The following is a 26,729-nucleotide window of genomic DNA, read 5'->3' on the forward strand; positions in this document are numbered from 1 at the left end:
GAGTATAGTTTTCCCAACATCATTTATGGAAGACTGTCATTTTGCCATTGAGTGTTCTTGGCCATATATGTATGCATGGGCTTATTTCTGGACTCTCAATTCTGTTCCATTGGTGTTTGTGTCTGTTACTTCACCTCAATCTTAAAGAGATTACCTGCTGACTTGCTCTTGAGAGTAAAAGTAAGGACATGTGTTAATGAAAAGCAACCTAGTATACAGCCTCTTTTTGGAACAATGTTGTATGTGCATGGTTTAAAAAAAATCAGATGGTAAAAAATGTTTGTACATGAAAAGTATATTAAATTCGTATTACTGTTGTGAAAAATTAACACTAATGTAATGGCTTAAAACAGTACAGATTCATTTACCGTTGCATATCTGGAGATCAGGAGTCTAAAAGTGAGTTTTATTCTTCTGCTAAAATCAAGTGTTGACAGGACTCTTCTCTTTAAGAGGCTCTTCCTCTAGGGAAGGCCACAACCCCTTCTCTTGATAATGATTCTCCTTCCTCCTCGTTATAAGGACCCCATTGGGCCCATGTGGATAATCAGGGTTAATCTCCCAAGTCTCAAGATCTTTGATCACATTTCCAATGTCCCCTTTGCCCTGAATGATCAATTATTTACAAGTCTGTGGAATTGAGGCATGGATGTCTTTGGAAGGGAGGTCAGATTTCCTACCTACCACAAGTTTTCCTCCAACTCTGTTAACTTAATGCTTCAGTTCGCCTGAGAAACAGTGACCGTTAACAGTTTTTTTAGCCATTTGGATATTTCATATGCATGTACCAGCATATATATATATATATATATATATATATATATCCTCTAACTCCCCTTTTTATACTAGACACACTTATGCCCCTTGCTTGTTTTCTCTTAGCTTTTTTTTTTTTTTTTTTAAGATTTTAATTTATTTATTCATTAGAGACACACAGAAAGAGGCAGAGACACCGGCAGAGGGAGAAGCAGGCTCCTCATGGGGAACCTGATGTGGGACTCGTCCTTGGAAATCCTCATCTAAGGTTCATGCCGAGTCAAAGGCAGACTCTTAACCACTGAGCCATCCAGGCATCCCTGATACCCTAATTTTAGAGATCTATGTGAGTTCTGCCTCTTGGGTTTTTTTTTTTTTTTTAAAGATTTTATTTATTTATTCATGAGAGAGACAGAGAGAGAGAGAGAGGGAGAGACACAGGCAGAGGGAGAAGGAGGCTCCATGCAGGGAGCCCAACGTGGGACTCGATCCCGGGACCCCAGGATCACACCCTGGGGTGAAGGTGGTGCTAAACCGCTGAGCCACCCAGGCTGCCCGCCTCTTGGGTTTTTTTTTTTTTTTTTACAACTAATAACCCATTGTTTGCTTTTACTTCAATTTGTTTAACCAGATCTCTGATGGATACTTAGGCTGATTCCATGCTTTTCTTTTACTACTGCAAACACTGCCGCATTGATTATTCTTATGTTTTTTGGTACATGTGTGAATATGTACCTCTATAATAAATTAATAGAAATAGAATTCCTTGGTCAAAAGACGTGTGGTTTTTATCTTGATAAGGTCTATCAAATTGTACTCCAGAAGGAGGGCATTTATTCATGAGACTGCTTATTTATGAGACCACTAACTCACCCACGTTCTCGGTAATGCAGTGTTGATAATTTTTAAAATCTTTTCTAGTCTTATATACTAGAAATTCTATTTTATTATAGTTTTAATTTATATTTCTCTTAAGGTAGACCACATGTCTTTTCAATATTTTAAAAACATTTGTATTTATCTTTCTGTGACTTGTTTGTATTCTTTTTCCTGTTTTTATTTTGGGTTGTAGGTCTTTTTTTTTTTAATTTTTTTCTTTTTTTTTAATTTTTATTTATTTATGATAGAGAGAGAGAGAGAGGCAGAGACACAGGCAGAGGGAGAAGCAGGCTCCATGCACTGGGACCCCGACGTGGGATTCGATCCCGCGTCTCCAGGATCGCGCCCTGGGTCAAAGGCAGGCACCAAACCACTGCGCCACCCAGGGATCCCCTGTAGGTCTTTTTCTTAATGATTTTATAAGTGTCCATTATATTGTAGGTGCTCATCAAATACATGTATTTCATCCGAGCTTAGTTCTAGTCTGTTTTCTTACTCTTTTACTGAGGAGAATCTTATTTCCAGTGGCTTTGAGGTACCACCTATATCCTCAGGTCGTCCCTAATTTACATCTTCAGCAGAGATCTTTTTTCTAAGTGCCAGACTAGTATTTATCTCTACTTTACTTAACTGTTGCTCAGGCTTCTTGAACTAATGTCTAAAAGTTAATTCTTGATGCCCCTTGTCTCCATGTGCCATTTCTATCCTAATGGTAATTGGTGATTCTGACCACGTGGTTGCTTGTCTTGCAAACTTGGGGAGGCATCCCTAACTCTCCTCCCTTTCCCTAGTCCTCCATATTCATGTCCTGTCATTGTATTTCAAATGTTGCCATTTCTTTCACACCTTCACTGTCACCATACTTAGGCCACTTGACTGTTCAGCTCTTCTTAATGGCCTCCGTACTACTAGTAGTCTCACTCTTTACCTCCTTCCAAACTGTTCTTTGTACAAGCATCTTGTGTCATCTTTTTTTTTTTTAAACAAATAGATCTCAGGTTATTTCTTCAGGGAGGCTTTTCTTGATTTCCAAAAATTAGGCCCACCTATTATATAGTTTCAGTGAGGATCCTCTACTTTCTGGCCATTTTTCTGGACTTTTAAGTAAAGTATATAGTTATTTACAAGATAACTAGATTGTAAGCTCCATGAGGGCAAGTCCATGTTCTGATGCTGATCCTGGAACCTTAGTTCCTATTCTAGTACCTGGTAATATGTGCTCAGTGATTCTTAAAAAAAAAAAAAAAAAAAAAAAAACTAATCTAGCTCAAGATACAAGTGTAAAAAGTGGTAGCAGAGAATATGGGAGAAAGGTTAATTCTGACTAGGTATTTGTAGGTAAGTCTGGAAATAAAAGAAGTTGAACTTGATGTTAGATTTTTTTACATGAAAGATAAAATTGAAACCTGCATGAGAGAATTATTAAGATATTCTTAAGGAGAGCAGTGTGTATGAATTATTAAAATTATTTTTATCTGAGATAATTCACACTTTTGATAATTCACACTTTTAAAGACCATTTTTAATGTTTTTAATTCACAGGTAGTTTAATGTACAGTGGGTGCTTAGCGAGTGTTTACTTGGGGCATCATCTTTTTTTTTTTTTTTTTTTTTTTACTTCTTTCAGAGTATTATTTACAGCCTGATATGACGTGTTTATAGTCGTTAAGGAGCCACTGTTGAGAAGTGTAAATGACTTTGTAAATGTTAAATGACTGGTCAACGCAGTATAATATTAGGTGCTACATGGCAAATACCACCAAAGGAGAAAGGTTCTCAGGCCCAAAGGAGTTTTTCTTGGGTACTTTAAGGAGGAGATAAATTTTAATTTGAAATGGCCCTTGAGAATTGGATAGGGTTTAGAAAGGATTATGTGCTGAACCATTAAGTTCCTACTGGAAGCCCTAACTAATGATTGGTCATTGGTGTCATATTTATCTGTAAAGCAAGGAAAATGCTCTGGATTTCTTCATGGTATATTCACTGCCAAAATAAAGAGCAGCTTCTCTTAATTAATCCATCTCATTTTCATCATGTCATTAGTGTTGAGTGACTTAGTATTATCATATTTTGAAATTTATTTTGGTGTTTAAAATGTTACACTATAAGCTTTCTCAGTTTTAGGTATGACTTTTTTTTAGGTATTTGTATACCTTTATGTACTCTAAATGTGTTTGGTGTAATAATCATTTTTCTAGGTTTCTAGTTACACTGGGTAGTCTAAATGGCATTTCTGTCTTTTGTTGAGCCTGGATTCTTTGATGACCTTCGTGGTCTTTTAGAAAACGTTCCTTAAAAAAAAAGAAAGAAAAAATTCCTTTTTGTTTATGATTTTAACAGGAATATTTGAAGCATATTGCCCCTGAAATACCTTTCTATTCTTTTTTTTTGTTTGAATAAACTGTTTATGTGTTTTCTTCTGTTCCTCTCAATTACAAGTCCAAATAAATTTTCTGAAGTAATTCCTAAAGATTGTAGGAAGGAGCTACTTTTAATATTTCTTTCTGACTGGAATATTTTTGTGGTGCCAGAAACTTTTCAAAGTAAGCGTAGTTATTCAAAACAGTGCCTTAGTTATGCTTTGGAATGGAAATGCTGTTTTTGTCTTTTTTTTTTTAAGATTTAATTCATTTATTTATTAATGAGAGACAGAGAGAGAGAAAAGACCAAAGACAGAGCTGATCATGAGCAACCGTGAAGGCCAGAGTTTTTTCTAGTCAGGCAAAGGGGCTACATTTGTAGTGACATTAGGCTTTAGCCATCGTTCCATTCAGTCCTTGGTTTCCCCTGCACTGTGCTAGCGTTCTTCAACTTGGGCATCCAGATATTTGACTCAAATCATTTTCTTTATTTTTAAAGATTTTATTTATTTATTCATGAGAGACAGAGAGAGAGAAGCAGGCTCCATGCGGGGAGCCCGACATGGGACTCAATTCTGGGTCTCCAGGATCAGGCTGAAGGCTGAAGGCTGAAGGCTGAAGGCTGTGCTAAACCGCTGAGCCCCCAGGCTGCCCTTGTATTTTTCAAAGTTGAAACATATTTTTTTTTTTAAGGATTTATTTATTTATTTATTCATGATAGACATAGAGAGAAAGAGAGAGAGAGAGACAGAGACACAGGCAGAGGGAGAAGCAGGCTCCATGCACCGGGAGCCCAACGTGGGATTCGATCCCGGGACTCCAGGATCGCGCCCTGGGCCAAAGGCAGGCGCCAAACCGCTGAGCCACCCAGGGATCCCCTCAAAGTTGAAACATATTAATCTTCTATAGAAAATACACCTCAAACTCTTTCCTCCACCCCTAGTTTTATATGTTTACATTCTGCACTATTCTATGAATTATTAGTTGCTCTACAAATAAATTTGGAGAACCCCTGACTGATAGAGATTAATTGCTTTTCAGTTAAGAGATATTAACTGATTTTTAACTTTTCAGTTAAGACATTTTTAATACGTTAACATTTTGATAAGGTTTTACTGCAGTTTTTCCCTATTGAAATATTTCTTTTTTATTTTAATATATTGAAAAACATGAACATGTTTTAACATTTAGCAAGTTGTACATACTGCTGTGCCTTATTATATATTTATACCCTGCCCTGAGGCAACCTTTTCATGAATAATACAAGGAACCACAAACTACACCTGAATCAGAATAGAAGTTCAATTTCTTTGTTTCTTCTTTGTACTGAGTCTGGGAGGTTCTTAAACGGAGACTTCTAAAAGTGATGAGAACATTATCATACTCCGAGGCTATGAAACTATTTCTTTTTCTAAAGAAAGTTTTTATTGAATCTTTAAAGGAAGTTTTTTATAGACTTGGACATACTGCTAAAACAATGTTATACCTCTGTAACTTTAGCTGTTAAGTTTTAGCAGTATCAGTAACTTTTTCTTGGGGGTTCTGTGACCTTTTTCTTTTCTTTTTTAAAGCATTTTATTTGTTAGGATATGTGGAAGAAAGTTACCTTTCCAAAGAGTAAAACTTTGCTTTATTATTATTATTTTGTCTTCATTAGTTATCTTTTTCTTTAGTCATTTGTAAGAGGCAACTCCTTGCCCATTCAAGTTTCATCATGAGATTGCAGCAAAATTCAATCATAGCTTGAGACTCCACTTATATTTCTATTCTCTTGCTTTTTCCACCACATCTGTAGTTGGTTCCTTCTTCTGGGTGAAGTCTTGAAACCCTTGAAGTCATTCATGAGGGTTGGAATCAACTTCTTCCAAACTCCTGTTCATGTTATATTTTGGCCTCTTCCCATGAATCATGAATGTTCTTCATGGCTTCTAGAATGGTGAATCATTTTCTGAAGGCTTTCAAGAATTTATTTTGCCCAGATTCGTAGAGGAATCACTGTATATGGCAGCTGTAGCCTTATAAGATGTATTTCTTTAATAAGATTTGAATGTCAGAATCTCCTTGATCCATGAGCTACACAGAATGGATGCAGGCATGAAAACAATATTAATCTCATTGTTTCCATCAGAGCTCTTGGGCCACCAGGTACCTTGTTAGTGAAAAGTCGTATTTTAAAATGAATCTTTTTTTCTTAGCAGTAGGTCTTAACATTGGGCTTAAAATGCTCAGTAAACCATGTTATAAGCAGATGTATGTTTCATTTATAGAGCACAAGCAGAGTGATTTCCCATAATTCTTAAGGGCTATAGGATTTTTGGGAATGATAAATGAACATTGGTTTCAGCTTAAAGTTACCAGCTGTATTAGCCCCTAACAAGAGACTCTGTCTGTCATCAGAAGTTTTGAAGCCGGGCTTTGACTTCTTTCTATTTATGAATGTTCTAGATGGCATCTTCCAGTAGGAGGATGTTTTGTGTACATTGAAAATGTACATTAAAGCTCTTTATAATAACTTGCAGCTTCTACATCAGATTTTTCTGGATAACTTGCTGCAGCTTCTACATCAGCATTTGCTGCTTCACTTTGCACTTTTATGTTATGAAGATGGCTTCTTTCCTTAAACCTCATGAACCAACCTCTGCTGGCTTCAAACTTTTTCTGCAGCTTCCTCACCTCTCTTGGCCTTCACAGAATTGAAAAGAGGTAGGCCTTTCTCTGGGTTAGGCCTTGGCTCAAGGGAATGTTGTGGCTGGTTGGATCTATCCAGAGCACTCAAAACTTTGTCTTTATCAGTATTAAAGGTATTCTGCTTTCTTATCATTCCTTGTTCGCTGAAATAGTACTTTAAATTTCCTTCCAGAACTTTTCCTTTGTGCTCACAACAGGTCTGGCTTTTTGGCCTGTCTCAGCTTTGGACACGCCTTCCTCACCAAGCTTAGTTGTTTCTAGCTTTTTATTTAAAGTGGGAGATATATGACTCTTGCTTTCACTTGAACAGTAGATATCGTTGTAGGGTTAGTATTTGGTGTAATTTCTATGTTGTTCTGTCTCAGGAAATAGACCTGAGAAGAGGGTGATAAATGGGACAATGGTCAGTGAGAAGAGTCAGGACACACACAGCATTTACTGATGAAGTTTGCTTATTATATAGGCACAGTTGATGGTGCCCCAAACAATTACAAGAATAACATTAACTGATCACAGACCACCATGACCCATCTAACAATAATAATGATAAGGAAATATTGTAAGAATTACTGAAATGCAACACAGAGACATGCAGTGAACAGATGCTGATGGAAAAATCGTGCCGATAGACCTGCTCCCTGCAGGGTTGCCACAAACCTTGTTTGTAAACCAACAAAACCAAACCCCCACAATATCTGCAAAGCACAGTAAAACAAAGCATGCCTGTACTGTTGTGTGATGATTTCATAGTATTCTATATCTGTAACCATCTTCCAGTGCCATTCTTGCCATTCTGGGTTTCAGAGTTGGAGTTATCTTGGTCAGGTTTATCAAGAAGTGAGCAGTGAATATTTGTTGGTGTATTTCAGTGAATATTTTCTGAAGGAATGAATACATGTGTGAATGAGGAATTGGTCATTTTAATTCTGCAGAAAGTTTTACAGAGGAGTGACTTTGAGTTGTATTTTATGAAGGAATTAGAAAGGGAAAGGATTTTGCAGGCAGAAGTAACAAGTGCAGTCTCCAGAAATTATGAAATAGCAAAGTGTGTTCTGGAAATGGAGGAGAAGTTCAGTAAGAATGGGATGAAGGGTGTTTTGAAGAATGAAAATAATGCTGGAGAAGTAGGTTGGGGATAGATTGTTTTCCACATGAAGGAGTTGGGACCTATGTGTGAGCTCGTTAGCAGTGGAGAAGTATTTTACTAGATAAATACTGCAGAAAAGTAAGCTCTGAGACTTCCATGAAAAAAGAATTAGCAGTGAGAATCTAAAGGCCATCCTAATCATGAAAAACCATGAGGCTGAATTAAGGCATTGACAATAGTTTTGAAGAGAAGATTCTAGGAACACTTGACCTTTTTTGAGGATTAGGTATATTAGAGACTGCCAGCTGTCCCCAGATAGACTTTTTCTTTTATAATGTTTTTTTTTTTTTTCTGAGAATAACAATTAAACTTACTATTCTCCCTTACGTAACCCACTGATTAAATTTTGGTCAATGGATGTAAACAGAAGACTCCAACTTCAGAGATCTTGCTCTTAAAGGAAAAGGGTATGCCTTTTGATTTTCTTTTCTACTTCTCACTGGCTGGAGTGTAGACTTGGTATTAAGTCATCTTGAACTATATAGATACATAGGAGGTTGTAGCTTAAGAATGGTAGGTGGAAGGAGCCTGGATCTCTGGGGACTTTGTGAAGCAGAACCTCATACTCCTGCTTTTTATAGGAGAGAACTAAACTTTATCAGGTTACAGTATTATTATTTCAGGGTTCTATTAGAGGAAGCCAGATCTAATTCCAAAATAAAAACAGGTGTGATAAAACATAGAAGTATGTAGGAATAAAGAATTATCTGAATGTCTAGTTCAATGGACTGAATGAATTATGACCTTCTTAGCTAGCATAAGGTTTGAATGGGAAAATAGTACGTTCTTTTTTGGATGTGCTGATTTCGAGATGCCTTCTATTATTTCCTCTTGTTTTTCTATGAACCCAAGTTTGATTTTGCTTGATTCAGTGCCCACTCTGTTCCATGTGCAACCTTTACAGTCAGGCTCCCATGAACATCATGTGTTCCTTCTATCTCCCCAACTTTTTTTTTTAACTGTGACACAAATTTTTAACTCTCTCCTCACCTCCTTACCTACACTTGGTTGAAGAGCTGGGTTTATTGACCTTTTCTCTGCCGTTCTTTTTCTTATATCACTCAAGAGTAGTTCTGAATATATCGTTGCTGTATGACAATGGAAATACATACTGTTCCAGTCATTTAACAGGTCTTATTTATCTCTTGATAAATAGTAGTGTTTCTGGCTTATGGTATTTCTTATATTACTGTTTTTTAAATTTATTTCTAAAGACAATTTTTTGACAAACCTTTTACATATCTGACTATGTATGTCATATATTTTCTTATGTTTTAGCCTAAAGCCCCAAAGGGAAAAACTGTAGGACGTGAAAAAAAAGTCATCCATCCATATAGTAGAAAAGCAGCTCAAATTACAAGAGAGGTCCACAAACAAGAAAAAAAGGAAAAGTAAGTTTTTTTTTTATCATTTGTATTGTGCATTGTTGTAAAGCCCATTTATGCATTTATCTTTAATCAGTATTCCCTTCTTTCTTTAACAAATGTTAAGTATGTTCTGTGCACTGAAGGTAAAACAGCAAACAAGGATTCAGCTCTTGTAGAGCTTACCTGAAGCAGAAATATACACTTAAATAGGTTGTGATGAGTGCAATGAAGAAAAAGGAAAAAGAATTATGGGATGGAGAGTGGTAGAGTGGTTCTGTTTTACATAGGATAATCATATGTGGCTTATCTGAAGAGGTTCATATTGGAGCAGAATGCTGAAAGATGTGATGGAAGGAGCTGTGTAGTTATATATTGGGCATATGAGTTAAAGTACCTGGGGACGCCTGGGTGGCTCAGTGATTGAGCACTTGCCTTTGGCTCAGCGTATAATCCCGGGGTCCTGGGATTGAGGCTCACATCAGACTCCCGCAGGGGGCCCTGTACCTGTGTCTCTGCCTTTCTCTTTCTGTGTCTTTCATGAATGAATAAGTAAAACCTTTTAAAAATGTATGTTAAAGTGTCTATAAGTCTATTAGATATATAGAAGGAAATATAGCACAGGCAGTTGGATATGTTGGGTCTAGTGTTCAGAGGATACATATAGGGATTCAACACAAACTGGGAAGTCCTAAGCTTCTAGCTGGGACTGTAAGTCATGAGACTAGATAAGATCATCTAATGAATAAATGTAAGTAGAAAAGGGAAGAGCCAAAGATTGATCCCAGAGGCCTACCTCATTTAGAGGTTGGAAAAAGGATCTAACAAGTGAGACTAGGAAAGAGGAAAAAGAAGATTGTGTTTCAAAGAGAAGGTGGTGATCAAGCCATGGCCCTTTGCTCTTGATTGATATGAGGACTGAGAATTGATTTAGTAATGTGTGGAAATCATTTAGTAAAGTGGAGACCACTATTTTTTGTTACTTTCTTAGTTGTTGCTCTGCAAATTGCAACTAAATCTTGAAATAATCTAGTTTCAGATTAATGTCAAGTTAATTTCAGTAGTATACAAAAAATTTGCATCACTGTGGCTCTGTTGTCCCTTTTTTGTACTATTATTGCCTATAAATGACATCTTCATACATTGTGATCCCATAAACACAGTTTTACAGTGATTGTTTTTATGCAGTTGTCTTATGAGAGGTGAGGTGTTACACACAAAAAAACATTTATACTGTCTTTTATATTTAACTATGTAATTATGTTATATTTTTCTTGACTGGTGCCCCTTATTTCTTCATGTGGATTCGATTCACATTGCTGTTTACTGTCCTTTCATTTCAGCCTGTAGGACTCTCTTTAGTATTTCTCATAAGGCAGGTCTGAAAGTGAGACATTCTCTAAGTTTTGTCTCATAATGTCTTAATTTCTCCTTCATTTTTGAAGGAAACTTTAGAATATAGAATTCTTGGTTCAGTCTTTCTCTTTACCACTTTGAATACATCATCCCTCAGCCTTCTGGCCTGCATGGTTTCTGATGAGAAGAATTTAACTATTTATCTTAGTGAGTGCAAGGAGTCACTTTTCTTGCTACTTTAAAGATGTTCTTTGTCTTGAATAGTTTAACTGGTATGTCTAGTAGGTGTGGATCTCTAAGTGTATCCTCCATGGAGTATGTTAAGCTTTTGGGTGCTTAACAATGAAAAACAGTGTTTTTCATCAAATTGAGGCGTTTTTAGCCATTATTTTTCCAAATATCTTTTCTATCCTTTCCTGTCCTGTAACACCCATTATACATATGTTAGTGTTCTCAGTAGTGCCCACAGGTTTCTGAGACTCTTCATTTTTCTTTTCTTTTTTTTAAACTTTTGTTGCTCATACTGGATAATTTCAACTAACATGTTCTTAATGTTTGTGGATTATTTTTTTCTACCAGTAAAAAAACTGCTGTTGAACCTCTCTAGTAAATTTTTCATTTTGTAGTATCTTTCAACTCCAGAATTTCTATGTGGCTCATCATTGTAATTTCTGTCTCTTTACTGATATTATCTGTTTGGTAAAACATTGTTCTTATAATTTCCTTGAATTTTTTAGATTTTCTTTCGTTCTTTGTGTATGTTTGTTATAGGTGTATTCAAGTCCTTGTCCAGTAGGTCCAACTGTCTGGGCTTCCTTAGAAAGTTTCTACTGGATTCTATTTTTAATCCCTGAGAAGGGGCCATACTTTCCTGTTTCTTTGTGTGTGTCATAATTTTTGGTTGAAAACTGGACATTTACAATAATACAGTATGACGACTCTGTTAAATAGACACCCCAAGCCCCTATACCCAATGAGGTTTGCCTTAGTTTTGTTGTTGCCTTGTGACTTTCCCAGACTAATTCTGTAAAGTCTAATTGTTGTGTGTGGCCAGTGATGTTTCTGCTCAGTTGGTAGTCAGCTCATGTTTGGACAGAGTTCTTTAAATGTCTTTAGCTAATAAGTCAGCCTTTGCTGAGAGGCTCTGTGAATCTGTTGGCTTTGACACACCAGGATGCAGTTTACTTAATTTCTTGTTTGCACAGAGCCTCAAGGTTAGCCAGAAGTGAGAGATTAGGACATTCTTAGATCTTTCCTTAGCATAAACATAATCCTTAATGTGCATATGGCATTCTAGATTCCCAGGGATATGTTGGGGTTGCTTTCAAGTCCTCTGTGGACCTTCCATTCCCCCAATTTTCCTTTAAATTTTTTTGGTTCACCTTTTGTTAGCCCCCAACTGGTAATATCACTGAGGCAGCTGCTTTGTTAGATGATTGCTGCTGATTATCTTCAAGAAATAATTTGGAGATAGAGCTGTTCCTACAGAGAGAGCTCTAAGTCAGTTTACATAAAGACAAAGTAACTCTGAGAATCCATCTTTTCAGCATGCTTCCTGTCAGGTCAAATGGTAGCAGTTCTCTGGGGATGGATCTATTGGGGAACTCCAAATTTGATCTCTCTAGTAGCTCTTAGGAAGGTGGTTTTTACAACTACCTTGAGTTGCTGGTCTATTGGTTTCCAGCACTTGCAGAGATGACCAGAGGATGATGGATCAGGTATATTATAGCATCGCAGATTTGTTGTTCTTACAGAGATTGGGCTGGGCTGTTTTTCTTCAGAATGCTCCTTAGATTCTTGGAAGCCTTTGCTTAATTTTCATACTTCTGAAAAAGTTGAATTTAACAAGTTTTGTTAGTATTCTCTCTGCTTTTATGGAGGAGTGGATTTCATAGATCCTTATGCCATTCTGGAAGTTGGTTTGAATTCTTGATGTGAAGAATCCATAGTATAATTTTCTTAGAAATTCAAAATGTGTATGTAATTCCCCTTCTTTTCTGCCTCCCGTCCCTTAGTCTACCCTCTACGGTCAGCAGCCACCCTGTATAACTCACCAATTCTTACCCCCATATTTGGCCTGTGAGAGCCCCCGGGAGCTGCTGTAGAGACAAAAATTTACTTAAAATGAAGTTGTAAAGACAAAAATCATCATTTTAGCTATTTTAAAATAGCCTTACCATTTTAATAAATGGTAGACGCATTTCCACACTATCTGATAGAAACCGGCATGTTCATTGTTATATATTAATTTCATACCCTAGACCTAAACACATATTTAGTAAAGGTTAGCTGTTCCCAGTGATTTGGCAAGAAGGTTTCTCAAAGAGAATAGACAAGTGCTGTGATAGTATAATCAAATTTTCTTTTTTTTTTCCAAAAAGGTTATTGGGATGATAGCAGTATTGCTTTAAAATTTATTTTCCAAAAAAAAAGTTATTTTCAAACTTTAAGAAATTAATGTATCACTTTCATGAATTTTGCTATGTCTTCTGACATGATTACTACTTCTTTAATTTTGCAGTTTTTGTTACCACCTGTACTAGTATTTAATAAACTTAATGTGTATGCAAGATATGCCTGTAGGGCATATTAAAATTTTGTTCCTTCCCCTAGAATTTCCGTCAGGTCTGGGGCAGTGTCAAATTTTGCATTTCTAATGAGTTTCAGGTAGTGTTGATCCTATTGCTGCTTGTTTAGGGACCACACTATGAGAACCGCTGACCCATAGTATTATTTACTTAATATTTTTTTTAGAATATTTTACCCTTACATATCTTTTTGAAGGAGATACTTGATCTGTATTACAATCAAGTAGATAACTGTTGCCTCCCCTATATGGTCTGAGTCTGAGGCATGCTTGCTTTATCCTTGGTGAAAAGATTTGGCAAAGGTTGGAAGACTTATAAAATAAACATTAAATGAAGTTGTCTTCTTACTGTAATTGGAGGGGATCAAAATAAAATGGGGGAAGTAACTTGTTTAAAAATGATTTCATTCTGTGTCTGAGATACTGAAAAATAAGATCAGCTTATATAGTACTACTGGTATATATGGCATATTTTAGGAAATACAGCTTTAGAATTAGTTAGAATTAGGCTGAATTCTTGGCTTCTCTTGTAAGTGCTTTGCTAGTGAGTCTAGAGTCGTATGTTGTCAGGTATTTTCAGGATTTTATGCACTAATTTACAGAATCAACATTATAAAAGAATTATGGAAGGATAAAATTGAACAGCATGCTGATTCCTATATAACTTATTCTAAAGAGGTTCCATTATTGGGCTGAAGCTCCATTTTCATAGTACAGTTGAAAAATAATACTTAATTTTTTCTACTTAGACAATGTTCTAAACAGATTGTTCTCATTTATTTTAAAGAGGTCCTCATTGTAACCATTATGGTTCCAGAAGCAAACAAATACAAAGTTTTAGTAGTATGTAATGTATTTTATGAAACAGACTTACGCCTGTCATAGATGTCAGCTTTTTGAGTAGCAGCATCATTGACCATGGATCATCTTCCTTTAAATGACATAAACACATAAAATGTTGCTGATCTTCCTGCACTAGAGTAGTACTCCCAGCAAGACAGAAATGCTGAGTTGCATATTTTGGAGAGATGGATGATTACAAGATACTCAGACTATTGGGATAACTGTGAGCAAGATGATAGAAAAGGTACCAGCAGGACTTAACTTGAACTTCAGGTGCCCATGGCTTCTTAATAATGGACAGCAGTTATCAAGTACTGCTTTAATTACCTATTGCGGTATAAGAAGTTCTGTGCCATCATAGCAGCTTGAAACGTTTTTTTTTTTTTTTCGGCCAAGAATTCTTGTGCCACTTAACTGAATGCTTGTGGTTCAGTCTTTCACAAAGTTACAGTTAAAATGCTTATTAGGGCCACATTCATCTCCGAGCTTAACAGGGAGAGATTTTGCTTCCGAGCTCGCTCATGTTGCTTTTGGTAGACTTCAAGTCATGGCTGCCTGGTGGCTGGAGGCATCAGTTCCTTGCCACACCAGCCTCTCCATAGGCTACTCACAACGTGATGGCTTGGTTCTGACAGAGCACAGGCTCTGAGATAGAACAAGAGAAGGTAGCTAGGATGGAAAACAGTCTTTGAAACTTTATTTCAGAATGACATCCATTGCTATTGTGTTATTTTATTTGTTTGAAATCTCTACATCTAGCCAGCCACACTCAGGCAGCACAAGGACATGGCTATCAAGACACAAGAATCAGTGGGGACCATTTTAGATACTAACACCTTTTGTGAACTTTCTGCCTACCAAGATACTTGGTTTTTCTAAGGAACAGAGGTAGCCAGGCAGCATAAAGTATCCAATTTCTATGCTTTTACACAGAACTGAGAATTCTTTGTACCTCTTCCTAAGGTCCTTTTAAGGGAGAAACATAGGTAGCGGGGAGATCAGGGAGGATGTCTATTATCTTGCAGTACCTTTGACTAGTGGTCAAGGATACAAAACAGACCTGCTGGTTGGTCAAGTTGACTCTACTGATAGACTCTGGTTACTTAAAGATACTTCAGGAGTGAATAGCAACAGAATAAGAGCTCAGACGTGTTCTTTTTCAGTATTTGAATGCTCCAATTTAGGACTATGTGGAATATTGCTTCTGTTCATGTTAAAAGAAACTAGTATGTTTTGAAGACTAGTATATTTCAGGTGATGCACAATTTACAGAGAACTTATGGCTCTTTTTTTTTTTTAAAGATTTATTTATTTTAGAGAAGTGCGAGCATGCCTAAGCAAGCTGGAGGAAGGGCAGAGGGAGAAGGCAAGGGGGAAGCAGACTCCGTGCTAAGCACAGAGCCTGTCGCAGGGCTTGATCCATGATCCAGAGATCATAAGCCGAAATCAAGGGTCAGACGTTCAACTTAACTGAGCCACCCAGGCACCCCCGTAGATGGCTATTTTGTGTTATTTTGGCTTTATTTTATGATTTCTCAACCTAGCAATATTTTGTTAGTATATAGTATCATATTTTGTCCTGCAGAGTATACAACCAAGAAGCCTAGATACCAAAAGACAATGACTTAGTATAGGAAACTAACAGAGAGAAACTGAGCATAATGGGTAGAAATGTAGGAAAAACTACTTTAGAGAATTAATCTCAAATGTCTTTACTTTTCTCTATCCCAACTGATAACCAGTCTAGTTCAGGACCCATTGAGTTCACTCAGAATTACCTCAACCTGATTTCTAACTAGATTGTTATTTGCTCTATGCTTAATTGAAATGAATGAATTTATTCTCTATTTTTGAAAATCAACTTTGAGGTATAAAGAGTATTCAGTAAAAGAGCCATATTTTCAGTGTACAGATTTGGGTTTTTGGTAGTAGAACAGTCTAACCACCATTCTAGTGACTGATCACAGGGCCCACAGAGCCTAACATGTTACTCTCCAGTCATTTAAGAAAAAATTTGCCAGCTTCTGCTCTTATGAATAATGCTGCCATGAACATTCATGTACAATGTTTGGACATATGTTTTCATTTTTCTTTCTCTAGAACTAGAATTGCTGGGTCATATGGTGATTGTATGTTAAAGTGTGTAAGAAAATTGAGTTTATATGAAATTAAGTTTATAAGACTTGTTGGTTGTATGATAGGTGTCACATTTTAGTATTTAAGAAATTGCTTTATCCAAAGTGATAGTATCATTTTATATTTTCACCATCAATGTATTAGGGCTACATTCTCTCCATATCAATACACTCAAACCTGCAGTATTATCAGTTTTTTGAAAAACTTTGTAGCCATCCTGATAGTTGTATAATAGTATCCTAGTTTGATTTAATTTTGTACATCCTGACCAGTGATGTTTAAATATCTTTTTATGTGCCTTTGGTCATTTCCATGTCTTTGATATGAAAAACCAGTTAAAGTCTTTTGCCCTTTTTGGTATTAGGTTGTCTTATTAAGTAAGTAGTAAGAAGTATTTGCATATTCTGAATGCAAGTCCTTTTGTTAGTTATTTGTGTTGTGAACATCTTCTCCCATTCTGTGCCTGAAACTTTTTGCTTAAAGAAAGCTTCATTTTATTTCTCCCAGTTTTCTAGTTGTTTAAAGTGGGAGGGTAAATCTGGTCTGCTTTGTTAGGCAGGGACAGTAACTTTTTTGTTCTTTGCTGTATCTCTAGTGAGTAGCATAAAGTGTGGCAAAAACTAACTATCCAAAGGTCTCCTGAAGGAATTAATGTTTAGAATACCAACAATAGGAATCATGTATTTCCTAGATTGTTTTCTGAGAATAAATCAGTTTTTTTCTTATTAAAATTCTTTTCAAATTATGAAAAGTAAACATTCTATTTTTGTTCTTGTTGAAGTTTAAAAGGTGACACTAAGGCCTTTTGGTCTTGGTGGCCACACTTCATCTTCTAGAAGGTATTCATTACTCTTGTGCATAAGTATTATCCACCTGAACATTCATAATCCAGTCAAGTTTTTTTTGTTGGTGTTCAAAACTGATTTGTTCTATAGGTGTCCTTTAGTCATTAGTCACTGAAGAGCTAAAGGAAAGTTTCTAGAAACATTTTGTTCCAGCGATTTAAAAGAAAAGCATGGTGTTCAGTGTTTCTGCACTAACAAATTATTTTCATTTGTATAAAAGAATGATCCTTGACTTAAGATTCTGTGGGCAGTTTTTGTTTGTTTTTGACAGATTTTTAAAAAATTTGTTATGGAAATTTTCTAATACCTTATGTACTCTTTCTTCCAAGATTGAAAAATGAAAAGGCATTGCGTCTCAATCTTATTGGTAAGTAAATTTACTCATTGATACTCTGGCTAAACTGTAGTGAAATTCTGCTCTGTACCTATTTTTCTTTTGATTCTTCTAGGGACTTTTCTTTACTGGACTTAATTAAAACAAAGTAAAAGCAATTGTTAACTCTTAAAAAGTGTTAATATCTAGCTCAGTTTTTCAGAAACTATTTTTTATTTATCTATCAGCTTGCCTACCTACATCTATCCATCTGTCTGTCTACCTACTATTCCTTCTCTTGAAGTTTAATTCTAGCTCCCTAACCATTAGAATTAGGAAGGATTGTGGCCTAAGTATTTTAGAAACAGCAGTTTATATTTAGTGATGTGGATATGTGCATCCTCTGTCTGTATCTCAGTGTCACCATCTTTTTTTTTTGGCTAGATTTATTATTAGTAAATTTTTACTTAGAAGCCTGACTTTAAAATAGTGATACTTAGGGGCACCTGGGTTGCTCAGTCGGTTAAACATCTGCCTTGGCTCAGGTTATGATCTCAGGGTTCTGGGATTGAGCCCCATGTCTGGCTCTCTGGTCTACGGGTATCTGCTTCTTCCTCTCCCTCTCTGCAGTCTCTCTCCACTCTCTCAAATAAATAAATTTTTTTAAAAAATAGTGACTTAGGCTTTGTTCGTTTTTTGTTTGAATACTGATCTTCAATGCTTTCTCAGGTAATAGAATAGTATTTCTAAGTAGGTCATCCGTATCTCAGGTATGGCCGTAACTGAAAGTGACCCTGATGGTCACATTTACTCTTTGCACGGTATCTGACAGATCTTGTATGGTTAATATATTTACTAATTTGAGTACCCGGACAGGCTACTTAACCTTTCACATGTGTGAATAGGGATAATAATCCTCAAAGGATGGTAAAACTCTTGATATAGCGCCTGCTGCTTATTAAATGTTCATTAGTGTTATCCTCACCACTAATCTAATTTTCATTTTTATTATTTTAGACAAGTGTTCTATCTTTTGCTTTTTAAATACTTAGAACTTCGTGTTCTGTTAACATATTCTTTTTTTTATTCATGCATCCTTATTGGATAATATATATCAAAAAGCATCTCACCCACCCCTGTCTCTTCCCCGGATTAAAATGTGACAATTTGATTTCTGACAGACTGGTTTAATTAGCTTTGAGCCCACATAAGCCTTTATATTTAACATTGAAATAAATTTTGATACTATTTTAAACACACTGATGTTGAAAATTATAATGAATGCTCATTGCTTAGGTGCTGATTTATGATGTTAATCTATTTTGATACTTGTTGTTACAGGTGAAAAACTGCAGTGGTTTCAAAGTCATCTTGATCCCAAAAAAGTAGGATATTCAAAGAAAGATGCTTGTGAATTAATTGAAAGGTAAACACTGGGCATGTTATGAGCAAAAGGCTCAGAAAAGGGGAATTCTCCAGTTTGGTTCTTTAAGAGACTGAGTTCTGTCCTGGATTTAATAGAGGATTAAATGGGCTTTGTTATCATGAAAGCTTTAGACTCACACCCTGGTGTAGCTACTCCACTAGGCTTATAACTTTTCCCAGCCTCTGAGTGTTTACTTAACCTGGTTTCTTGGGATCGGGAAAGGCTTCCTAATTAGCAGATTGAGGTGGGTTAGTTCAAGAGCCTTTAGGCTGAGAGAACAGTATCAGATATAAGAGTGACATATTTAGTGATCTGCTGGCCATTTAATATAACCAAAATAACAGGCTCAAGGAGGGCATTGTGACAGTGACAGGTGCAGCTCATGAAAGACCTCAAGGATCATTGTAGGAGTTTGGACCTTATCAAAGGACATTGGGAGCCATAAGAAGCTTTTTACAGTAGGTACCTGAGATGATCATATTTAAACTTTAGAAATGTTATAGTAGTGAGAATGAGGATGGTGGCCTGAGGGGACATGGCTTTGGGCAGGACATTGTTGAAAAGCTGATGAAACAATCTAGGCAAGAGAGCATGCTGGCCTCTCCATGGTTAGTAGCAGTATGGTGAAGAGAAGTGAAGATTCCAGAAATATTAAGAAGGTAGAAAGTCACAATCCTTAGTGAAAACTTAGGATGTGACATAAAAGGGAAAAAATGGAGTCAAGGAGGACACCTATGTTGTTCATCTGGGCAGGTGGGTGGATGGTTGTGCTATTTTCTGAAGTAGAGAGCCAAAAAAAAGATGGGACAGTTTTGGTGGGGGTTGGGTGGGGATAGAGGTGGGCACAAGTTCACTTTTGATATGTTAAGCTTCTATGGGACATCCAAATGGAGATGTTCAGGAGGTGGTTGAGTGTGAGGGTCTGGAGTTTAGCAGATACTTGAATAGCAAGCAGTGATTTGGATGTTGAAATTTTGGGCATGCTTGGACTATTCAGGGAGGGTCTGAAGTCTGAGGATACAAGGAACTCAGGAGAATATAAAAATTTCAAGGATGGGCGAAGGCTGGGGTTTGTTTTAAATGATGTACTGTAAGCCAAATGGTGGGTAGACTTGTAACTCAAATTGCTTTCTTATTTCTCAGGTATTTAAATCGATTCAGCAGTGAACTAGAGCAGATTGAATTACATAACAGCATCAAAGACAGGCAGGGAAGGCGGCACTATTCCCGGGAGACAGTCATCAAACAGACAATGGAGCGTGAGCGACAACAGTATGAAGGATATGGCCTTGGTGTGTTCTCATTTTCTTTTTTTCTTTCTAAAATACACAGTCATATCAGATTTGTAATGTATTTCAAGGTTTTGATTTTATTTATTGTATTTATTTAGTTTGAATTTCTTTCTTTGATTTCTTTTGTGAGTCTATTGAATAATTTTTTATTTTTATTTTCTTCTTAAATTCTCAAAACTGTCACTTGTGATAGTGATGATAGTGATATCATATCTTTCTACCCTGACAGTAAAGTTTTCCTCTCCTTCCAGCACATTTCTAATTTGCTTTATTACTTGCCTATCTCTAGCTGCATCTCTGTTTCTTTAGAGCAGGTGCTGTGCCCTTTTTATCTTTCTAATTCCTGTAGGACCAAGCTATAGTAGCTGCAGTCATTCTTGGAAAAACTTCAGAAATTGAACATTCATTCTTAGCATTGTAGCATCTCTTACCATTCTTATAGACAAGCATGTTGTTAGTTTACCAACATTGTCTGAAGAAAAAGCACTTGGTGAGGGTACTTAAGGTTCGCAAAGCCCACAAACAGGTGACAACCCAAAGGCAACATGGCCTGCAAATGGTATTTGATTGGCTTGTTAATTGTCAGTCTAGAATAAATCTGTCGATTTTGCATGAAGCATGTAGATTTCTGGCTTAAAAAAAAAAAAAAAAATTCAATTAGCCTGGCAACATAATCTGCTACAGTGGAGTAACATCTGTCCCTTTTAGACTTGACCATGTACTCTCAGGTTTGCCATGGTCCTAAACATTACTTTATTCACATTCCATTTCTGGTCCATGTTACAGCATTTATAGTATGTGGATTTACTTGAAAAGCACAGTATAAATGAAATATTTAATAGCAAATTAAGTTTTTAAGTTTTGATAATAAACAACACTGAAGTATAAGACCCTAAAAGGAAATATCTTGTGGGTAACCGTTGTGTTGGGCCCAGCCTAGTGATAGGGATGCTATCAGCTAGAACTGCCTGAGACACTCACCTGGGCCTCTAGTACTTGCATTGAGCCACCCTAGGTATTTCTCCAGCCAGAGCCAGAGTTATGGCTGGTACGGCCTCATGGTTCTTATGACTGCAGGGATGCACCTCAGTAACAGCGGTCAGGGAAATTTGGGAGAAAACAAACAAAAAAAGACAAAATGAAATTTTTGCTCACAAGGCCTAGAAGGTCCATAGAACACCCAAGGCCATACAGGGAGGTGGAAGGGAGAGAGAGGAAGGGAGTGTGAACTTGGGGTTCTACCTTCATTAGGGTCTGAAGGTGAGGTGCCCAGAGTTTCACAAGTTGACTCTTAATTGGTGAATTAAAAAGTTAACAATGGGATTTAGGACACGAGAAGGGAAAAGTAGAGTCACTCAAATGGTGATTTACTAGGTTACCAGAGTTTTCTAAAAGAGGAAAGTTGGCAGTTCCTCTTCATCATTTCTAAGAAGTGAGCTTCTTCACTGAAAAAATAACAAAATAGCTGTAGCATTAGACAGATTCGACTTAAACCCTTAGAGCTTACCGTATAGCAGGACAAGTTATTTAACCCTCCCCCGCCACGCTTTCTTTTCTTCAATTTAAAAACTGAAATAAATAGTATACCTACTTTGGCACTTGTTTAAAAGTTACATGGAGGGGATCCCTGGGTGTCTCAGCAGTTTATTAGCGCCTGCCTTTGGCCCAGGGTGTGATCCTGGAGTCCCGGGATTGAGTCCCACGTCGGGCTCCTGGCATGGAGCCTGCTTCTCCCTCTGCCTGTGTCTCTGCCTCTCTCTCTCTTTTTTTCTATGTCTATCATAAATAAATAAATTTAAAAAATCTTAAAAAATAAAAAAAATAAAAATAAAAAAATAAAAGTTACATGAAGTTTTATTTATCAAGATGCCTTATACAGTGTAATACAGGAGGTTCGGGAAGAGCTTCAAGCAGTGATGCCAGTGTCCCTTTCACTGAATAGTCACCTTGTAAGAGTATAAAATTGTTTATGCTCGTAGGTCTCCCATCTCCTCATCTTGGTTTTTCTCTGGAACCCACTTTAATTAGCTGTTTTCTCCATCACCCAACTACAAGTACTGGTACACTGATGACCTCTGAGTTGCTAACGCAAATAGTTGCTTTACTGGGCATTGATTCTCATTCAGTCAACTTCTCTGCTGCATTTGATACAGATGATCATTTCATTTTCTTGTCAGACGTTTCATTTGGTAAAGAAGACCCAGCACTTCCATAGTTTTCTTTCTAGTTCAGTTTCCTAAGTTGAATCCTCCTCATCTTCACAAACTAAATATTGGCCTAGGACCCCCTCCTTGGGCTGTTGCTTTTTTCCTATTTATATCAATTCCTAATGCATTTCATTCAGTCTGTGGTTTTATTATTATTATCATTTTATTTTAAAAATATTTAATTTATTTATTCATGAGAGACACAGAGAGAGAGAGAGAGAGACAGAAACACAGGCAGAGGGAGAAGCTCCCTGTGGGGAGCCTAATGTGTGGGACTCGATCCCAGGACTCCGAGATCATGACCTGAGCCAAAGGCAGATGCTCAACCACTGAGCCACGTGTCCCTCAAAAACCTGTGTGGGTTGTTTTTTTTGTTTTTTGTTTTTTTTTTCAGCCTGTGGTTTTAAATACCATTTACATGGTGATAACTTCAAAATTTGTATCTGTCAACCCTAACCTGTCCCTAGAACTCCAGACTCGTATTATCAAACCAGGGTTTCTCAAAATCTCTATTTGAATGTCTTCTAGGCATCTCAAACCTGACATGTCCCCAAGCAGAGTCTAGTTTTTCTCCTAAAACTTGCTCCCGCAGCATCTGTTTCAGGCTGCAGTATCACCAGCTGCCCAGTTGCTCAGGTCAGAAACCTGTGGTCATTTTCACACTCCATCCAGCTCATCAGCAAAATGTATTTTGCATCTGGTTAACTAACTGCTACTACCAGCCCCTTGCTAGCCCAGGCCACCATTGGTTCAACTGTACCATTAATGGCCTCCCAGTTGGTCTCTGTGCTGCTGTTCTTTCCTCCTAAAGTCTGTTGACCATGAAGCTGGCAATTCGTTAACCGAACATGGCCAAGGTCACACATGTATTGGTGATTGAGTCACCACAAAAACTCAGATCCATTGTTCTTCCAGCTGTTCCTCGCTGCTTCTTCCAGAGTTAGGTAGTGTGTCTGGTGAAGGGTTTGAGATCTCTGACAGCTTTATAGGGGCCTATTAACCTGGGCAAATTGTTGTTGAATTCTGGATCCTTACATTTCTCCTCTTTGCCCCATGGTGGTAAAACTATTTCTGACTCTTAGTAGGATTTCTTTTTTTAAAAATGGTGTTTAATTTACACCTTTTAAACACTTGATCCCCTTATACTCATATTTTCTGAAACTATTGTCATAATTTGCATACAGTTGTGTTAAGCATTTTTATTTTATCTTTTTCATTCATTGATCCTAGATATTAATTAATATTTTATTGCATTGGCCAGAATTTTTGCAGCAGTGTTCTAGTTATACATGCCATTTGTGTTTTACTGATAACTATGATCATGCATATTGGTTTATGGTAAATTTTCTAATCATGGTAATGTACCTAGTTTTTTATTGAAAATGGATTTAGGGGCACCAGGGTGGCTCAGTGATTGAGCATCTGCTTTTGGCTCATGTCCTGATCCCGGGGTCCCAGGATCGAGTCCCGCATTGGGCTCCCTGCATGGAGCCTGCTTCTCCCTCTGCCTGTGTCTCTGCCTCTTTCTCTCTGTCTCTCATGAATAGATAAATAAAACCTTTTTAAAAAATGGATTTTTTATTGTGCTGCTTTGAGCATCTATTGATTTATAGTTCATTTAAATTTTTTTCCCATTTTGAATAATGTGATTTTTAAAAATATTAAAGAATCCTTGCATTTCTCAGATAAACTCTATCTTGCCAGGATGAAATATATACTTGAAAATAAATTGTACTTTTCACCAAGAAAATATATTTTTAAATCTAGCATTTTAGATTAAATCTAGCATTGTTAGAAATTGCCAGGTGTCTTTCATAGATTAAAAGGTCATGGTTTATTTCATTAATAAGTTTATTTCATTTTATAGATTTTGTGCTAGAATTTAGCATTGAATAGCATTTTTCTTAAATCACCTTCTTAAACTAAGCCCTTTATACTTTCAGAGCTTTTTCTTTTTTTTTTATTCACAAATCCACGAAGATTTGGTTTTTTTTTAGCAGCTGACGAAAGAACTGATAAAAAATGAAGCTACAACAGACAAATCATTTCAGTCTTTAGTTTGTGGTATGCAGGAGGGCCAGAACTTCCTTTTCATATAGCATTATGGCTGTGCTTTGAAATTTTGTTTTGCTTTGGGTTTTCTTGCTGCCACTAACTTGTATCTGAGATAATAAACAAGGAAACTGTAAAATGTTGTGATTTAAAGAATACTACTTAATGGGTGTAAATTATTTTCTTTCCCAGAGATTCCAGACATTGTAAATGCAGGTAATCTGAGAACTTTTAGGTAAGTCTCTCTCTCTCTATGATTCCTTGAGGCTACATGTAAAATACATGAGACACAAACCTGGTGTGCACTGAAATGATAGTGACATGGTGATTATATTTTTCAAATATATTTTTAAATACCTTAATAAAATACTTTAGAGAACTTGATGTCACTATTGCTTCCCAATTCGTATTTTTTTCAAAGATAAACTAATAGCAGCAGACTCAATGGCTCAAAGTTCTATCCCCAGACTATTTGCAGCACCCTCTTTTGGAAAAGATGGTTCCTTGGAAGTGACACCGGAGAAAAGAATAAATTGTCAAGAACTAGTTAGTCTAGTGGTTGAAAGATGAAGTTTTCTGTTGTAACCATAACATTTTTTTGGTTACTAAAACTGACTACCACGAAGTGTAAAAAGAAAAGTGTTGGGATGCCTGGGTGGTTCAGCGGTTTAGCGTCTGCTTTGGTTCAGGGCATGAACCCAGATCCGGGTATCGAGTCCCCCATTGGGCTCCCTGCCCGAGGAGCCTGCTTCTCCCTCTATGTCTCTGTCTCTTCTGTATGTCTCTCATGAATAAATAAATAAACTTTAAAAAAAAAAAAAAAGAAAAAAGTCTTTTCTGACTGCAGTTTGAATAGTTGCAAGTATGATAGAGTCATTGCTTCTTGAGGTTCTTGGTAAGATGGAGTCTTCAGGTTAGGGAGAATAAACCAATGGAATAGAGCCTCCTTGTCACTTCTGTCTTAATATTTTTCTGTATTACGTTGGAAGTTTGGGTATGTGGGGATCTCTGTGCAGTTATTGCTCTTGTAGGTTAACGAGAGGATAAGGATGGACGAAAGCAAGCCTCACTTCTTGGGACTTTTTTTTTTCCTAATGCATAGGTTGTTTGTTTCTAGTGTTTTTGAAACTGCTGTAAATTTATTAAGCTTTCTTCTACTGCTTTCAGAGTTTTAAGTATTGACAGCTCCTCCATCTCCCACCCCCGCAGCCTCTTTACGTACTCTCTTTTGTTTAGGGAATGGGATTTGGATCTGAAGAAATTGCCAAACATTAAAATGAGAAAAATCTGTGCTAACGATGCAGTCCCCAAGAAGTGCAAGAAGAAAACTCTTACAGCTGTAGACAAAGATTTAGGGGAACTGGAACTAAAAGATGAATCAAGTGACTCAGATGAGGAAATGCCAGCAGTGGCATAATTGTCCTTTGTTTGAAGTGAAAGTAAGTAAATTGAGAGCATCAAGTTATGTTTGACCTGATTATGGTAAATAACTGTGTAGATAACAACAACTTGTTGTGTAGTTTGTTTCATGATGAGAATCCCATTTGCAGTGTCAAAAAATGTTACGATTTTCATTTAAAAATGAATGTTACTTTTCATTTACATTAAATTGTTGAAATAGATGTAGTGAAATAAAAGCACAATCTAAGATCTATTTAATCTAAATTTCCTGGACAAAGGGAGTGATATGAATAAGGAATAGAAAGTGTTTTGATTTTTTTATTTTTCCTCTCATGTTTACCTTGGATCACCTGATCTCATATTCTAGGGCTTATAGAGCAACCTGTTTTGTGGAAGAGTCCTGTGGATCCTTCTTGAGCCGTGATGATAGCAAAATTGGCTTTCAGTAATAGTGTTTCACTAATCTTCCTCTTAAACATTAGACCTATTTTCCTTATAAAGTAGGGAAAATGTGATAGGGAATAAATATACACTGATGGACTATACATTATTTTTATTGTCTTTAAGCCAGAGTTAAATGGTAAAGAAAAAAAATAGTGACTATTTTTGTGATGTTGGTCTCCCACTCTTACTCTATCTTTTGATAAAGGGGATAAATGATTTCAGGTTAACTCTTTGTATGTTGTTTTCTGCTTTCTCATGAAAACTGATGGCTTTATTTGTGGAAACAACTAATGAGCAGAGAATCTGTTATTGTGGTTGTGTTACTTATTTCTGTTATTTATTCTTCTGAGAGACGCTAAGTGACAACAGTATTTTAAGTATCATGAAAGCCATGGATGTGTTAGAATATTGTTCTTCATAGAACTTGTTAAATGCAATTATCTTTTAGGCTGTTTTCTAAAGGCTATTTTCTAAATATTTGACTATTTTCAAGAACAGAAATATAAAACATTAGTGCTATAAGAGATTAGATATCAACTAAGTTTCATTAACAATTTATTTAAAATGTTAACAGCTTTTTTATTGAAAATTAAAAATAAAATTTATTTTCATAATTTCACTTTTTAAAGTTCT

At 36.5% G+C, this 26,729-nt stretch overlaps 1 protein-coding gene across 4 annotated transcripts in view; it reads left to right on the forward strand.

Annotated features, from left to right (window-relative positions):
* Positions 1-26,729, forward strand: part of TMA16 (translation machinery associated 16 homolog) — a 46,596-nt gene that overhangs the window by 4,276 nt on the left and 15,591 nt on the right. For 2 of the 4 annotated variants that reach the window (XR_012006229.1, XM_072773824.1), the window contains exons 2-7: positions 9,109-9,221; positions 17,291-17,328; positions 18,616-18,700; positions 19,844-19,992; positions 24,444-24,486; positions 25,488-25,690. Coding sequence is in view for 3 of the 4 variants with exons in the window: in XM_072773824.1 (XP_072629925.1) it covers positions 9,109-9,221; positions 17,291-17,328; positions 18,616-18,700; positions 19,844-19,992; positions 24,444-24,486; positions 25,488-25,668 (609 nt within the window). In the remaining variant the exon portion in view is untranslated. Of the gene's footprint in view, positions 1-9,108; positions 9,222-17,290; positions 17,329-18,615; positions 18,701-19,843; positions 19,993-24,443; positions 24,487-25,487; positions 26,716-26,729 lie in introns of those variants that run through there. The other 2 variants (XM_072773823.1, XM_072773826.1) reach the window with 2 other exon arrangements.

The sequence above is a fragment of the Canis lupus genome, chromosome 13, assembly GCF_048164855.1.
Source record: "Canis lupus baileyi chromosome 13, mCanLup2.hap1, whole genome shotgun sequence".
Lineage (NCBI taxonomy): Eukaryota > Metazoa > Chordata > Mammalia > Carnivora > Canidae > Canis > Canis lupus.